The 17,259-nt window shown below is 38.6% G+C and overlaps 2 protein-coding genes across 2 annotated transcripts in view; both read right to left on the bottom strand.

Moving 5' to 3' along the window:
* The window catches only part of LOC111718933 (zinc finger protein 300-like), a 177,555-nt gene that overhangs the window by 17,582 nt on the left and 142,714 nt on the right, over positions 1–17,259 (bottom strand). The gene's annotated exons all lie outside the window — the stretch shown is intronic.
* LOC111718848 (zinc finger protein 883-like) overlaps positions 1–17,259 on the bottom strand; it is a 117,348-nt gene that overhangs the window by 235 nt on the left and 99,854 nt on the right. The window contains exons 6-7 of the mRNA XM_031949411.1: positions 1,814–1,904; positions 146–386 (exon numbers count right to left, since the gene is read on the bottom strand). Coding sequence (XP_031805271.1) covers positions 146–386; positions 1,814–1,904 — 332 coding nt within the window. The remainder of the gene's footprint in view (positions 1–145; positions 387–1,813; positions 1,905–17,259) is intronic.

Below are 17,259 nucleotides of genomic sequence, written 5' to 3'. Positions count from 1 at the left end.
ATGCGATTAGTCCATTCTGGGAAGCTTCTAACTCCCTACCTGGGCAAAAGGGCCACTGGGCCTGGCAGCCTCCAGCCTTAGCACACCTGCTTCGGAACAGATCCATTGCCTAGTTTCCACCAGGGCCTCCTAAGGAACAGCTGACCCCGGAAAGCAGGAAGCCCGGTCCAGGTTTGCCTAGGAGCGGGGAGGCCCTGGGGACGCCCTGGTGGAGTCGGGCTGGGGCCCCAAAGGAAAGTGCAGACAAGGAGCGCAAGTCTGGGACCGACGGAACCAGCCCTAAGGAGGGTTCACTTAAGGGCCGGGAAGGCGCTTTGGTCTCGGGTCCGTGGCGCTCCTGGCCGTAGGAAGGGGGGTCTCTGAGGACCCAACGGACTGGTCTAGATCTAAATCAGTGAGCAAGAGGTGGACAGGAGGGCCTGGGTCCGGCCCTGGAGAAGGCTGAGACCGGACCTGGGCTTACTTCGGGAAAGTCTTCAATGGGGCAAGGGAAGAGGAAGTGGGAGCCATCCACAGCGAGTTATGGGGGCCCGGCAGACCCGGAGGACACCCTCACGAGGTCAGGAGGAGGAGCCTCGGGGCCGGGCCAGCGGGCCGCCAGCAAGTGCGGGACGCTGGCCTGACCACCTGGGAAACGCACCAGGTTCTGGCTTCCGAAGACAAACTCATCAGGGTTCGAGGGAAGGGAGGAGGGCGAAGGGCAGGAAGCTCCGACAACCCTCTGCGGCCTTCTGGTCCCTCCTAGCCCGCCCTGTCCAGCCCCCAGGAGCAGGAGGCCTTGCAGGGCCAGGACTACAGGCCCCCCCCGCCGGATCTCCCCCACCTCCACCCCTCCAGGCTGCCCCACTCCCTCCACGCCCCTTTCCCTCTCTGCTCCGCCTCTGATTTGTTTCCTTCAAATCCTCCCAGGAGCTCCCTCCCTTCTCTTATAAACGTGGAGCTTATTTCTGGACTTGTTGTCCCTCTCTGGAAAGGAAGAAACAAAGTGCAGAAATGGAGTTAAGTCGAGTCTAAGCTGTGCAGGGAAGGAGTGTTGATGAGTCATCCCCCCCACTTACCCTTTAAATACCTTTGCCAGAAAGGTGTCCACCTGTCAGGTGACTGGGCCGAGATTGGTGAATGCTGAGTGAGGGCTGGACATATAACTATTAAGATAAGGGTGAATTTTGCCAAGTGCAGGAAAACGGACTAGATTCCAAACCGAGCTTACAATTTCACGAGGGTGAACTGCTTAGCAAAGTCAGGATAAGAAACAAAAAGGGAACTGGACCTACCTCCCGCTACGCTGGTCACTGAATTCCACCAGTCCGGGCAATGAAAGTGATACATGGAGTGCTTCTCTATGTAACATAATTTGGAACTATTCACCTGAATTGATTTCATTTGACTGGGAGTGATTTTATTTTATTAAAAACTATCATATACTTTATTACTTTCCAATTTTTTGGTATTGAGAGTTGGGGAAACTCCTCAGGTATGAAATGTTGCTAATTTCCCTCCCTTTCATCAGCCTTTCCTCTTCCCTTTGTTTTCCTCTTTCCCTTCCTACCTTCCTATGGGGCAAGGCACATTTCTCTACCAAACTAAGTGTGTGTGTTATTCTCTTCAAACCGAATCCCATGACTTAAACAATGCTCATCCCCCTCCCTTCCTTCCTGCTACTACCGTGTTTCCCCGATAATAAGACCTATCCTGAAAATAAGCCCTCCCCCGAAAATAAGCCCTATTGATATTGCTACTGTAGTGAAGGTGATCCCCTGCGCTACACGGTACATTACGGTGCCCTCTGTATCCACCCTTTCCCCCCCCCAACCTCCCCAGAGCTGCAGCGGTGAGCTCGTCATCCTGTTCTTCCCCAGTGATTTGCTTGCTGGCGCCATTGAGAGCAGTGCCGGAGGCGAGAGCTGAGGCAGGACAACATAAAAACCCAGTATATAAGCGGGAGTGAGGGGGCATGATGGAGGATAAAAGAAGAACTCAGGAGGCATCATGGAGCATAGAAGGAGCACTAGAGCATGATGGGGTTAAAATATTATTGAGGGGCATGATGAGTGAAAAGAAGGACTGATGGTCATAATTAATTATTCTGTCTGTTTTACCTACATGAGTACAAAAAAGGAAGAGCTATACTGTTGGGTACAAGAACAATTTAGGAGTCACATGGTAAGAATCTTGCAGTTTTCTGTAAAGAAAAACTTTTGGATCTTGAATGGTCAGAAATGGAAAGCAGATTATAAACCTCAATCAACAGGTGGATGAGGAAAGGAAAAGCACAGGTCTGGATCAGGTCGCAACCCTTATATCCTGACTTGGAGATCCTCATTGGTTAATGGATTGCTGACAGGAGAGCAAAGGCCTTGGTTGTGCTGTCAGTGTTCATTAAAATAAGCCCTCTCCCGAAAATAAGCCCTCTGGTGTTTTTCTGTCCAAAAAAAAAAAAAAATTAAGACAGTGTCTTATTATCGGGGAAACAGGGTACAACGGTTCTTTTGTGCTATATTTTACTCCATTTAACCTCCCCATTGCTATTCTACCTATAGAATCCTGTTTCTGCCCCTCAATTTCTTTTTTATACCATCACATCAAACTCAACTTAGACCCACCCTTTCTGTCTAGGAATGCGCCTTCTAACTCCCCTAATTCTCAAGAGTCATGGGTTACAAATGTCATTTTCCCACATAAGAATATAAACAATTTAATGTTCAAATAACATTTTTTCCCCTTTCCCATTTGTCTTTTTATGCTTCTCTTGAGGCTCGTATTTCCAAATCAAACTTTCAGCTCTGGTCTTTTCATCACAAGTGACTGAAAATGCCATATTTCATTAAATATCGCTCTTTTCCCTGAAAGGTAATGGATAGTGTTTCCATGTGAGGACCAAGTGAGCATCCTTGAGATGCCTTAGAATCAGCTGGAGTCAGGATAAGCAAAAGTCCTTGGTCTTTATTCTTGATCTTAAGGGTAGACATGAATTGGATGGACCCAGGATCTCCACCACTTTCCTTCCTCTTCCTCTACTGCCAAAGTGACTCTGGCTTGTCTTACTCCACCCCTAATCCCTCCTACAATTCTCTGTATACACCAACAGAGTGAGACAGCACAGAATAGTGGGAAGAGCCGGTTTCCAAGCATATGCTAATAGAGTATTGTCCAATTGGTAATTAACCTTAAGTGCTCAGCTGTCCAACTCCAGTGCATCAACTCAGACTTTCAGTCCTTTACATTTCCCTAAGAGGTGATGGTCAATGGCAGTTGATTCTTGGCTGTAGAGCAAGCTACTTTATTTTCCACAATGTCACAATCCAGGTTCTTCCTTCTTTTCATGTGGAAATTGCCAAAACCTGGGTAATCTGGACTGTGAGTCCTCAATATTTGAACTATTTCTTCCTGGCTCCTTGCAGCGTTTTCTACTTGACCTAAAAATTCTGGAATTTAGCTACAATATTCTGATGAGGTTTGAATGGTTTAGATTCTTGGTGGTCTAGAGGTTAGTGGCTATAATTTCTTATCGCCACTTAGAGTTGCTAAGAATCCCCTTTAAATTGGCCACAGGTTCTAGGAGTGAAAGAATTCACTCATTCTCAAATTACTAGTTGCAAAATGAAAGTTTATTGTTAGATAGAAATCAGTTTACCAAGAGACTGACTTCTATAGTGGCAGATCTATTGGAAAATGGAATTTTGCACTGAGAGAATGTAGTTCTCGGTGGACAGAAGGGCCTGAGAGTGTTGAGCCACAATTCCCTTTTAATGACTGACCCACTTTCCCTAACTGTCCTATTCAGTTACTCTTCCTCAGGTTATAACCATTCCCTCTTAATGTTAGGGGTGCTTCCCCTAGTTTAGCCCATTCAAAGGCAAAGAGAAACTGGGAGTCTGTAGGTAAAGGAATGCAGCAAAAGGCATCTTTTAGATCCAGGGGGGAGAACCATTGAGTATTCCCAGGCATCTGGGTGAGGATCTATATGAATTAGGCACCAGGGGATGGATCGGAATGACCGCTTTATTAATCACCCTGAGATCCTGTACCATGCGGTATTCTCTGGTCGCTTTTCTAACAGAAGGAATCAGAGTGTTACAGGGAGAATGGCAGCGAATTAGGAACTTGTCAATCAGAGTAACCCTATCCTTTCTGCCTGCTTAATTGGATATTGGCGCCTTCGAGGAAATACTCTAGGATCCCGCAGCTTAATGGGGTCTGGGGTACCTGTGTCACCCTTGCCGGGATACCCTGGTCCCAAACAGAGGAGGGGTCAATGCCCTCCCAGATTTCACAGGGAATGTGGGGGGGCTTGGAAAGGAGCAGAAAAATATCACTTGGAGGTTTGAGCAGAGAGAATTGGGCCCCCAGCTTCACCATCAAGTCTCACCCCAATAAAGGAATGGGACAGGAAGGAATAATTAAAAAGGAATGTGGAAACAATAAGTCCCTGAAACAGCAAGGCACGGGGAGAGTTTCCAAGCAGTTCTGGAGGTTCCCCTCAATCCCTATTATCTTATTGGGGGGGGTGGTGGTGAGTGGAACCAGAGTGCCATAGCAGGACCAAAAAAGAGGCCCTCAAATAGAAAAGAAACTCAATGAGCTTACCTGCTACATCCAAAGAAACTCTGGGTTCATCTGCACTGATAGACAAAGGGGGGGCCTCAGCGAACCTCAGGATAGGTTGAGTGAATGTCATAAAGAAGACAATACTACCTAAATTAATTTATTTAGTGCTATGACAATCAAACGTCCAAGAAACTATTTTAGTGACCTAAGAAAATTGCAACAAAATTCATCTGGAAAACAAAAGTTCAAGAATTTCAAGAGAATTAATAGGAAAAAAACCCAAAAAAACAAAAAAATAAAGGAAGGTGGCCTAGGTGTACCAGGTCTAACACTCTATTAAAATGTAGGAGACATTAAAACCATTAGATACTGGCTAAGAAATAGAATAATTGATCAATGGAAAAGGTTAGGTTCACAGGACAAAATAGTCAAAGATTATAGTGGTCTGGTGTTTCACAAACCCAAAGAACTCAGCTTTTGGGATAAGAATTCACTATTTGACAAAAATGTCTGGGAAAATTGGAAACAAGCATGGCAGAAACTTGGCATCAGCCCACATTTAACACCATATACCAAGATAAGGTTGAAATGAATTCATGATCCAGACCTAAAGAATATTATAAACAAATGAGAAGAACATAGGATAGTTTACCTCTCAGATCTGTGAAGGAGGAAGGAGTTTTTGTCCAAAGAAGAACTAGAGGTCATTATTGAAAAATGGATAATTCTGATTATATCAAGTTTTTGGACAAACAAAACTAATGCAGACAAGATTAAAAGGGAAGCAGTAAACTGGGAAAACATTTTTACATTCAAGGGTTTGGATAAAGGCCTCATTTCTAAACTATATACAGAATTGACTCGAATTTATAAGACTTGAAGCCATTCTCCAATTAATAAAGGGTTAAAGGATATGAAGAGACAGTTTTCAAATGAAGAAATTGAAAGTATTTCTAGTCACATTAAAAGGTGTTCCAAATCACTATTGATCAGAGAAATGCAAATTAGACAACTCTGAGGTACCAGTACATACTTGTCAGACTGGCTAAGATGCTAGGAAAAGATAATGAAGATTATAGGAGGGGATGTGGGAAAATTGGAACACATACATTATTGGTGGAGCTATGAATGTTATTCAATCGTTCTGGAGAACAATATGGAACTATGCTCAAAAAGGTATAAAATTGTGCATACCCTTTGACCCAGCAGTGTTTCTATTGGACTTATATCCCAAAGAGATCTTGAAGAATGGAAAGGGACACATGTGCAAAAATAGTTATGGCAGCCCTTTCTGAAGTGACTAGTGGACTCCATCAATGGAGAATGGCTGAATAAGTTATGGTATATAAATGTTATGAAATATTATTCTGTAAGAAACGGCCAACAGTTTGATTTCATAGAGGCCTGGAGAGACGTATATAAACTGATGCTGAGTGAAATGAGCAGAACAAGAACGTCATTATACATGGCCACAACAAGACTATTTGATGATCAGTTCTGATGGATGAGGCTCTCTTCAACAATGAAATGATTTAAACCAGTTCCAATTGTTCAGTGATGAAGACAGTCATCTATATCCAAAGGACAGTGGGAAGTGAATGTGGACCACAATATAGCATCTTCACTTTTGCTGTTGATGTTTGCTTGCATTTTGTTTTCTCAGTTTTTTTCCTTCTTTACCCAATTTTTCTTGTCCACCAAGATGACTGTACATATATATATATATATATATATATATATATATATGATTTAGCATATATTTTACCATATTTAACATGTATTAGACTACTTCCTATCTGGTGGAGTAGGAGGGAAAATTTTGAAACAGAAAGTTTTGCAAGGGTCAGTGCTGAAAAAATGACCCATGCATGTTTTGTAAATAAAAAGCTTTAATAAAATTTGAACAAACAAAAAAAGCTGTGCTTGATCATCAAGGTCTTTGCTATGTACTTTTTAGAACAAAACAGGGACCTACCCCCTTCATATTGTTTAATTTAGGGATGACTTTTGTTTATTTATATATTTTAAAAATATATATATATATATATATATATATATATATATATATATATATATATATATATATATAGAATAGCTAACTATAAGTAACTCTTGTTAGTTTGCTAAACTCCTTTAAGTTTATAGGCTGTCAGTTAAAGGAATAATCCACCATATTCTTTAATGGAGTCTTTCAAATTTTTTTTCCTGGGCAACCCTATTATGCTTACAGAATTATTTCATATTTTGCATGGTAGAAAATATATGTCTCATCCTAAAAACAATATTAATCATTCTTATTTTTCTCTTCATTTTCTCCGTAACACCTTCTCCTAAATAAACCCACCTTTCCAGAAAAGAATTGCCTTTGTGAATTTGTCACATGATTATTTCTAACTTGAAATTTCTACCCTGACCTCCTTATGCTCTTTGTGTAATCCACATTGCAGCTTTCATTTCTGTATTTTTTCATTTCTGAACAACTTAGGAATTTATTGCTTTTTTACAGCAGTTTCTTGCACCTCCCCAGTTCCCCTCTGGGTGGAATTCCTGGATTTGGTTCCTACTGGCCCCTATACTAAATCCTCTTCTGATTATTATCCCTTTGCTCATATTTGGTCCCTGTATTTTCACATTGCTCTTGAGATTTGTTGTCTCTAGGCTCAGAGCTGCAAACTCCCAGGTTCTCTTACAACCTGGAGATCCTGAGACAAGGATGGGAACCCACCACTGGGCCCCCTGGGGCGCCAGATCTGGCTTTCTCCTACACACCCCAGTCCCCCAACCTGTTAGGGTGACCTCTATGGCCATTTCCAGCAGGAAGTAGCTACAGAAGATCTGAGATCTCTGACCCTTTTCCAAAAGAATTTGTGCTCATTAATTGACTCTAAATTATAAGAAATCCAGCCTTTCTCCAATTGATAAATGGTCAAAGAATACCAGATAATTCTCAGATGAAGAAATTGAAACTATTTCTAGCCATATGAAAAGATGCTCCAAGTCATTATTAATCAGAGAAATACAAGTTAAGACAACTCTGAGATACCACACATTTATCAGATCTAGAATGAAGGAAAGGTAAAGGGAACTGATACATAATTGGAGAATTGTGAATTTATATTCTGAGAAGTTTGGAATTGCCCAAAAAAGTTATCAAACGTGATACCTTTGATCCAAGTGTTACTACTGGGATTATATCCCAAAGAGATTATAAAGAAGGGAAAGGGATTTATGTGCACGAATGTTTGTGGCAGCCCTTTGTAGTGGTTAGAACGGAAACTGAATGGATGTCCATCAGTTGAGAATGGCTGAATAAATTGTGGTAAGAAAATTATGGAATATTACTGTTCAAGAAATGACCAACAGGATGATTTAGAAAGGCTGGGAGACTTACAATAACTGATGCTGAGGAAATGAGGAAATTGGAAAATATACTTCAACAATAATTTAGATGAACCAGTTCTGATGGACAGGCCATCCTCAAACAGATCAACCAAATTTTCTAATGGAGCAGTAATGAACTGAACTATATACCCAGAAAAAGAACTCTGGGAGATGACTAAAACCATTACATTGAATTCCCAATCCCTATATTTATGAACCTGCATTTTTGATTTCCTTCACAAGCTAATTGTACAATAATTCAGGTCTGATTCTTTTTAACAGCAAAATAATGTTTTTCATTAATTATTGTGTATCTAAGTTATATTTTAATATATTTAACATCTATTATCCTGCCATTTAGGGAGGGGGTGGGGGGTAAGAGGGAAAATTGAAAAGGGTTTGGCAATTGTTAATGCTGTAAAGTTACCCATGTATATATCCTGTAAATAAAAGGCTATTAAATAAAACAAACAAACAAACAAACAAAAAAAAAAACAAACAAACTGTGCATACCCTTTGATCCAGCAGTGTTACTATTGGGCTTATACCCCAAAGAGATCATAAAGAAGGGAAAGCGGCCTGTATGTGCATGAATGTTTGTGGCAGTCCGGTATTAGAAACTGAAACGAGGGATGCCCATCAATTGAGAATGGCTGAATAAATTTGGATATGAATATTAGGGAATATTATTGTTCAAGAAATGACCATCAGGAGGATTTCAGAAAGGCCTGGAGAGACTTACACGAACTGATGCTGAGGAAATGAGCAGGGCCAGGAAATCATTATAACTTAACAAAATATAGATATAATTCTGATGGACCTGGCCATCCTCAGCAATGAGATGAACCAAATCATTTTAATGGAGCAGAAGAACTGAACCAGTTACCCCCAGTAAAGAACCTGGGAGATGACTAAGAACCATTACATTGAATTCCCAACCCTTATTTTGCCTGCCTGCATTTTTGATTTCCTTCACCAGCTAATTATACAATATTTCAGAGTCTGACTTTTGTACAGCAAAATAAGGTTTGGTCATGTATACTTATTGTGTATCTAATTTATATTTTAATATATGTAACATCTACTGGTTATCCTGCCATCTGGGAGGGGGGGGGGGGAAAGAGGGGAAAAATTGGAACAACAGGTTTGGCAATTGTCAATGCTGTAAAGTTACCCATACATATAACCTATAAATAAAAGTCTATTAAAATAAAAAAAAAAAAAAAAAGAAAAAAAGGATTTGTGCTCATTGTTTGAGGGGGAAGAACAGCCCTGTAAAGTTATGTAAAATCACCAACAAAAAGTTATACAAGCTTAAATGGACTTACATTCTCTGCAACAAGGAAGAATTTCCAGAGAATGACTCTTTTCACATACAAACCTAAAAGGTCCCACACCCTCTGGAACCAGGAAGAATATCCAGAGAATGTACCTTTTCATATACAAACTTGAGTGGCCTTGCCTATTCTGTTTTATTGTTCTATTTGTGTATAAAGTAGGCCTTCAGAAAATGTCTCTTTGCAAAATCAATTCTCTCTTGAGAATGATATTATCCCCAAGAGGGCCATCTTGGGGCCTTTCTAACAATAAAAGCCTTTTTATCACAGCCTTTTAGTAAGAAAATTTCCTTCTCTACCAGCCAGGCCTAGGCTTGGTGCCTTGGAGAAAGAGGATACCACACCCATCCCTGCCCCGCCTCTCCTTCACCACCCACCACCCTCATCAAAAAGGCTACTTGGCTTTGAGTTAAAGGGGGAACTAGCACTGGGAGGGACAGGAGACCATGAAGTCAGGGTTGGGATTTCTAGGAGAATGCTGAAGAAAATTAAAGGGAGAAAGAGGGGGTAAATATCAGGGGGCAAAATTCCCCACAATGGAGCAGCATTCTATTCTCTCTGACCCTGCAGTGACCCACAGTATTCTGAAAGGAAGACACCATGGAAAGGAGGAATCTGTGGGACTGGCCTAGAAGCAATGGCAGAAATGACCTACAGGGCAGAGCTCAGAAGGGTCACACCTTGGGGGCTTTGACTCTAGGAAGTATATAGAGAAAGACCACAGGAAGAAAGGGGAAATGGAACAGAGCATGAGAATCTAGGCAAGGCAGAAAGGGAAGAGGGAGAGTGAGGAAGAGACCAATCCTTATGGGGAAGGGGAAGAAAAATGGAGGAAATCTAAAAACCAATGAACTGGACTAGCTAAAGGGCAAGAGAACAAGGGGAATCTACAAGAGAATTTAAAGGGAAAGGGGGAATGAAAAAATGTTGACAGAGATGAAAGCAGAAGAGATGAACTACTCCTTGAGGAAACTAGAAGTAAGACTTACTTATCGCACGTTCTAAAGATGAAACATTTACAAAATGGCCAGGGCAAGTGAATAGAAATCTTAGGATCTGCCATGTCAAACCTCCTGAAAGAAAAGAAAAAAAAGAAAGAAAGAATAGTGAGGGACTGGAAATACTCAAAAAGGAAAGGGCAGCCTAGAGGAAGTGAAGTAAAAAACAAGAACGTTCAAAAACTTGGCCCTTTGCTGAAATAAAGTGCATGTTGTTCTAAGACAGGAAGCACACAGACACGCTAAGGACCATGGATCTCCCAGAATCTCATACCTGGAGGGAAAATGGACTCAAGGATGAAGAAAACAATTCAAGAGAACTGGGCAGAACTTGTAAACAGAGAAAAACTGAAATTACAAAGAAAAGAATTCAGAGATCACCTGTACAAAAACAATACAAAACAAAAAAAACCGATGGTTTCTGACTCCAAAGCCAGTAGCGGTTACATTGAACAATTCAGTTTAAAAGTCCAAAGTCTTACAAATCATAAGAAGAAAGACCTTCTCATACAAGGAATCTGGCTGACTTCTGTAGGCTGATCTCTCCCAGTGTTCTCTACCAATTTCATTTTCCTACTTGTTTTAATGCCTTTACATTTCTTCACAAATCTGGCAAGAAGCAATCAGATTTTTCTACAAAACCCTTTCCATATTCATTACTTGTTAGAATCCTAGTGTTAACTCAATGGAATTGATACAATGCTTATTTGTTCATACATTAGAGCAAATCCTTACAAGGTGTTAAGTCACTAGAATTGATAGAAACAATGCTGAAGTTAACACCTTTCAGAGTTCACAAATTTGGGAGATTCCACGGTTCAGTATGAGATATCCAAATTCACATCTCCCATAATCCCACTCTCAGAGGAAACAACTTTTGAGTTTACACTTAAAAGAGAAAAAGAGCTTCAGCGTCATATTCAGAGATTGCCACGAGTCAGAGTTGAGCTAGAGGCAGAAGCTGGCAGAGAAGATTTGAACATTTAATACCTGGCTGCATTTGGAGTGATTATTACTCTGAACTGAAACTAAGGCTGCCTCCAGAAAACCTACACAGGAAACCTGCTCACAGAGAGAATCATATATTATAAAAAAGAAGAGAACACAACAATTACTTACATAAGATTTCTGTCCAGTGTGGATTTTCTTATTTTATCTCTCCATAAAGACTTCTCTTAAATCTAAAAGTCTCCCCATAGGTTACATTCATAAGGGTGGATTCAACAACCCGAGAAAGTTTTTCCCCACATTCATAAGGTTTCTCTCTGTGGATTCTCCTGTCTAATAAAAAATTTTGTCTAAAAAACACTTTCCACACCGGGTTACATTATAAGGTTTCTTGTCAGTTTGATTTCCTTTTTAAACGATTTTCCAAGTGAAGTGAATGAATATGGATGGTGGCCTGTAAGTTCTAAACAAAAGGTTTTTTTTCTGTAGTTTCCTTTTTTTCAATTTGAATTTGTGAAAAAAACAACAAAGTAATAGACATATAGGAATATATTATCCGTCCTATCAAATGAAAAAATTGTTTTTTTTATTTGAAAGAAAAGAGAAAAAATTTGTTTTTTAAAAATAAATTTTTATTTGAAAATATATAGATTTGTTTAAATATTCTTTTAAATTTTTTTTTAAATTTTTCCTTGTTTTCCCCCGACCCTTTTATATAGAAGAATCCAATGTATGTTAAAAAATGTAATTTTTCAATATATTCCACAATTTTTTATGTACAAAGAAAAAAATGATAAAAAAAGGGGAAAATGAAAAGAAAAAAATGCAAATCCAAAAAAAAAAAAATAGGTGAAATATAGATTATGCTTTTTTAATACCCATAGACCACTAAGAAAAGGTGTTTAAAAATTTTTGAATGGAAGGGGTTTCTTTTTATAACTTTTTGGGAAAAGGAGTTAGAAGCCAATGGGTTGAAGTGTGATTGTCTGGGATAGTTCCATATTGTTTTGAAATTTATTGGAAATTTAAACCAACAAGGTGTTTCCCAAATTGCTAAATATATCAGTATTTTCCTTGTGGGGCAGAAATGGTGAGGGTCAATTTAATAAAAGTAGAGATTCTAGAAGAAAGTAAAGTTTTAAAATTTGTGAGAAAAAGAGAGGGGATAAAGGTCCATGAAACTGAAAATTTAATGAGAAGAAAGCGAAAGTCCTAAGAAGAAAGACCTTTCTAAAAGGGATTGGGTGATTTGGATGATCCCTAGCCTGTAGATGATCCCTTTCCCAGTGTTCTTCCAAATTATTTTTCCCTCCTTTCTTTAAATTTAAATTTTTCACAAATTGGAAGAAAATGATTTTTCTAAAATTTCCATATTTTAATTTAATAAGATTTTCCTCCAGTGTGGATTTCTGATGTCCATAAAGTTCTTGAATTAAAAGTTTACATTGGTTTAATTATGTTGTTTTCAATGGGTTTTTTAAGGATAAAAACTTTTTTGAATAAAGTTTTCCCAATGGTTGAACAAAATTTTTCCTTGGGTTTCTTCATGTTAATAAGATTTTCCTTGTTTTAAAAAAATTGTAAAGTGGTTAATTTATAAGGTTGTTTCCAATGTGATTTTCTCATGCTTAATAAGAATTTCTTTCTAATTTTTACCTGTTATTTTAAGATTTTTTCCACTGGGTCTCCGGATGGAAGTTTTTGTTTGGTTTCAAAACCCAATGGTTAAATTTAAGGTTTTCTCCAGAGTGTTTTCTGAGTCCGAAAACTCCCTTGATCTATAGGTTTTTCCCACTGGTTAATTCTAGTTTTCTTTCCAGTGTGGATTCTCTCGGTAACAAGATTTCTTTCTTAAAACCATTTCCACACTGGCTAATTATAAGGTTTTCCAGTGTGATTCTTATGTTCAATAACAGCTCCTTTCTTCTAAACCCTTCACATGGTAATTCATAAGGTTTTCCCAGTGGATTTCTGATGTAAATAAGAATTTTTCTAGTAAAGTTTTCCACATGGTTAATTCATAAGGTTTTCTCCAGTGTGGATTTTTCATGTTTGTAAGAGTTCCCTTTTTGTTTAAAAGTTTTTTCCAAGTGGTTAATTCATGATTGCTCCTTTGGGGTTCTTCATGTTAATAATATCTTTGTAAAAAACCCTTTTCCACAGTATTTACAAACATGAGATTTCTGTCCAATATGTATTCTCTGATGTATAGTACAATCCCTCTTGTTCCCAAAAGCCTTTCCACAGTGGTTACAATCATAAGGTTTCTCCACACTGTGGATTCTCTGATGTACAGTAAGATCTCCCTTCCATCTAAAAGCCTTTCCACACTGGTTACATTCATAAGGTTTCTCTCCAGTGTGGATACTCTCATGTATAGTAAGATTTCCCTTGCTTGTAAAAGCTTTTCCACACTGGTTACATTCATAAGGTTTCTCTCCAGTGTGGATTCTCTCATGTCTCCTAAGAGATCCCTTGCTGATAAAAGCCTTTCCACACTGGTTACATTCATAAGGTTTCTCTCCAGTGTGGATTCTATGATGTACATTATGATCCCTCTTGTTGCTGAAACCCTTTCCACACTGGTTACATTCATAAGGTTTTTCTCCAGTGTGTATTCTCTGATGTTCAGTAAGATTTCCCTTCCTTCTAAAAGCCTTTCCACATGGTTAATCTTAGTTTCTCTCCCTGTGGATTTTTCATGTCTAAAAGATATCGTTGTCTTTAAAACCTTCCAATGGTTACATTCATAAAGTTTTCCAGTGTTTTTGATGTTACAGATCCCTTTGTTGTTTTTCCAAATGGTTATAATTATGAGATTTTTTGCCCAATGTTATTTTCTGATGTTGTAAGATTTTTGTTTTTTTGTTTTCCAACGGTTAATTATGTTTTTCCCGTGTGTATTCTTTATGTTTGTGGTTTCTTTTTTAAAAGTTTTCCCAACTGGTTACATTTTATTTTTTGGGGAGTTCATGTTCATTAAGATATTTTGCTGCAAAAGTTTCCACAGTGGTTAATGAGTTTTTCCCCGTGTGGATTTTTGATAGAAGGTTTTTTTTGTTTTAAAAGCCTTTTCCCACTGGTTATCATGGTTTTTCCTTGTGGATTCTGTGATTACAATAAGACGTATTTTGTCTAAAAGCCTGTCCACAGGGTTGATCATAAGGTTTCTCCCTATGGGATTCTTTGATGTAAGATGTCCCTTTCCCAAAAAGCCTTTCCAAGTGGTTAAATTATGGTTTTCCGTGTGGATTCTCTCATGTATATAAGAATTCTTTTTGTTTAAAAGTCTTTCCACACCGGTTACATTCATAAGATTTCTTGTCAGTTTGACTTTTCTCTCGTGTAACATCATTTTTCCAAGAAGTCAAGGGACGATGGATGGTGACCTATGAAGTTCTATCAGAGAAAGGCTCATCTTCTCAGTAGTGTCCTTCATTTCAACTCTGATTCTGTTGAAAAAACAACCAAAAAAAAATAGTAAAATAACACCAACACACACACACACACACACACAAACATTAATTCCCCTTCCTCCACTTTGTTTTTTTTATTTGCAAAGCCAAAAGAGAAAAACCTTGTTTCTTTTTTTAAATAAAATTTATTTTCAAAATATACGCATAGATCATTTTCAACATTCACCCTTGCAATCCCTTGTGTTCCAAATTTTTTTCTCACTTCCTTCCCTCAACCCCTCCTCTATATATCAAGTAATCCAATGTATGTTAAAATACCATTCTTCTATACATACTTCCACAATTTTTATGCTGCACAAGAAAAATCAGATCAAAAGGGGAAAAAAAATGAGAAACAAAACAAAATGCAAGCAAACTACAAAAAACTAGGTGAAATACAAGGATATGATGCTTTCTCAATCCCCATAATCCTCTATCCAGTACAGAAAAAGCTGTTATAAACATTTTTGCACATGGGGAAGGCCTTTCCCCTTCTTTATCATCTCTTTGAGATATAGGTTCAATAGAGACACTGCTGGATCAAAAGTTATGTACATTGTGATAGCCCTTTAGGCATACTTCCATATTGCTTTCCACAATGACTGGATCAATTCACGACTCCATCAACAATGTATCATTTTCCGCCTCTATTCCTTCAACATACATCATTATCTTTCCTTGACAGGTCTCTTAATTTGCATTTCTCTGACCAATAGTGATTTAGAGCATTTTTTCATATAACTAGAAATGATTTTTGTTTTTTCATCTGAAAATTGTCTGTTTAAATCCTTTGACTATTTATCAATTGGTGAATGGCTTGCATTCTTATAAATCTGAGGCAGTTCCAAGACAAAAATCTTCAATGGGCAGAATCAATCACTTAAAAATCCAATAGCTCACATCCCAAGACTGATTTAGATTCTAATGACCTTCATGCACAACAAATACATTGGATTCTCACAGTCAACCTGGGACCACACCAAAAAAACCCTCATTCTTGCTACTTGTACACCTGAGGCCACCAGCTCAAAGGATTGAGTGACTTGACCCAAATCCTAGCAGCTGTGCCTGGAATTCACACCCTATGAATGACCAGCCTCTGTCTACACTATTTGATAAATTCTAAATTTTTCCTTTTCTCTTTCAGTGTCTGATCTCTGGCATAATCCCATTCAATTTTTTTTTTCTGATGCATTATTTGAATACTAAGGCGGTTGGTTGTTTCTGGAGAATGTTCCTATTTTATCTGGGGCACATGTGATTGTGTTCTGATGCTTTACTTTTTTTGAGATAATCATGGCTTATTTATTTTTAGAAATTTATCATCACACTCCCCTCCACATTCTTTTAACAAACCCAATTAAAAACAAACGCAGGAAATCAGCCACATCTGAAACTATATGTCTCATCCTGAGAATAGCGTCAATCATTCTGAGGCATGGAAAGACAGAGCACGCTATTGCAACCTTCCCCTTTAGAATTTCAAAACATCCTTGAAGGACTGAGACAACGATCCAAGGGATTTGATCCAAAAAATGTGCCACTGCTGTATTAAGTGTTAAATTCTCCCGAAAAAGTATGTATATATGCAGCTTAATCTTTTTCAGTGATTTAAAATCCAGATGAAATGCAGTTTTGGGGTTATGGGGTGCTTCCATCAAACCCGACGGCTTCTAAGGCAAAGGGTCTTCCTGATTTTTGACAAAAAATTGTTTGAATTCCAGAAAGTTGACATTCATAAACAAAGGGCCAGGGGCTTGCAAAGGTCCCTTTGGTTCTCCCTGCACCAGAGAGCCCATTTGGGTTCCCTAGTGATCAATCTCCTAAACCAATTACAGATAAAGATTGTACCCCTTTTCGTTCCCCCAGTGTCGGCCACTTGAAAACATCACCAGGAAGCCTAAAGAGGCTTCCTGAAATCCCCATGGGAGACCCACAAGCTTCCACAAAGCCCTTAAAGAGCCACCCAACATGTGAGGTGGTCTTTTTAATTAAAACTTATGCTTTTTTATTTCTTTCTTCATGTGGAGTTCCAAAGGATTTGGTTGGCAATGTTTAAAATGTCCAGTGGTTCGGAGATAAGCTACTTTACCAGGAAAACAAAACAAAACAAATAAAAACTGAAGACATTCCTATCCTTTTTCAAATGGATCTTTTTGAATTAAAATTATTAAAAAACATGAAAAAAATAATGTAATATCTGAAATTGGCGTTTGTACCTTTGCTATTCCTAAATATAGCCATTTTATAGTAATTGGCAAGTAATTTCTTTACATTTAAAGAAATGACATTGACCTTTAAAGGGGCTTGTTATTTTCCTTCCATTTCCACCCAAACATGTTTTCATCACATTTTTCAGAATCAGAAAGAGCAACAAGGAGAAAAAGCCAAAGGGCCTCAATCAGCAAGACCTGAGGGTTCATCCCACCTGCAATTGCCGAATTTTCAAGACCTCTGTTGCCCTTTGGGTGATTTATTATAAGAAGGGAAAAGGAAGGTCCTGGGTTTTGAGGATAAAATGAGAAATTGACAATGCATGTACAGAGGTGCTGATAAATGTAGGTATGGTTTTCTTCTTACATTATTCCCAAT

This window comes from Sarcophilus harrisii, chromosome 2 (assembly GCF_902635505.1).
Source record: "Sarcophilus harrisii chromosome 2, mSarHar1.11, whole genome shotgun sequence".
Taxonomy (NCBI): Eukaryota; Metazoa; Chordata; class Mammalia; order Dasyuromorphia; family Dasyuridae; genus Sarcophilus; species Sarcophilus harrisii.
Note: the sequence above shows the minus strand (reverse complement) of the source record. Positions and strands in the feature narration are given on the sequence as shown.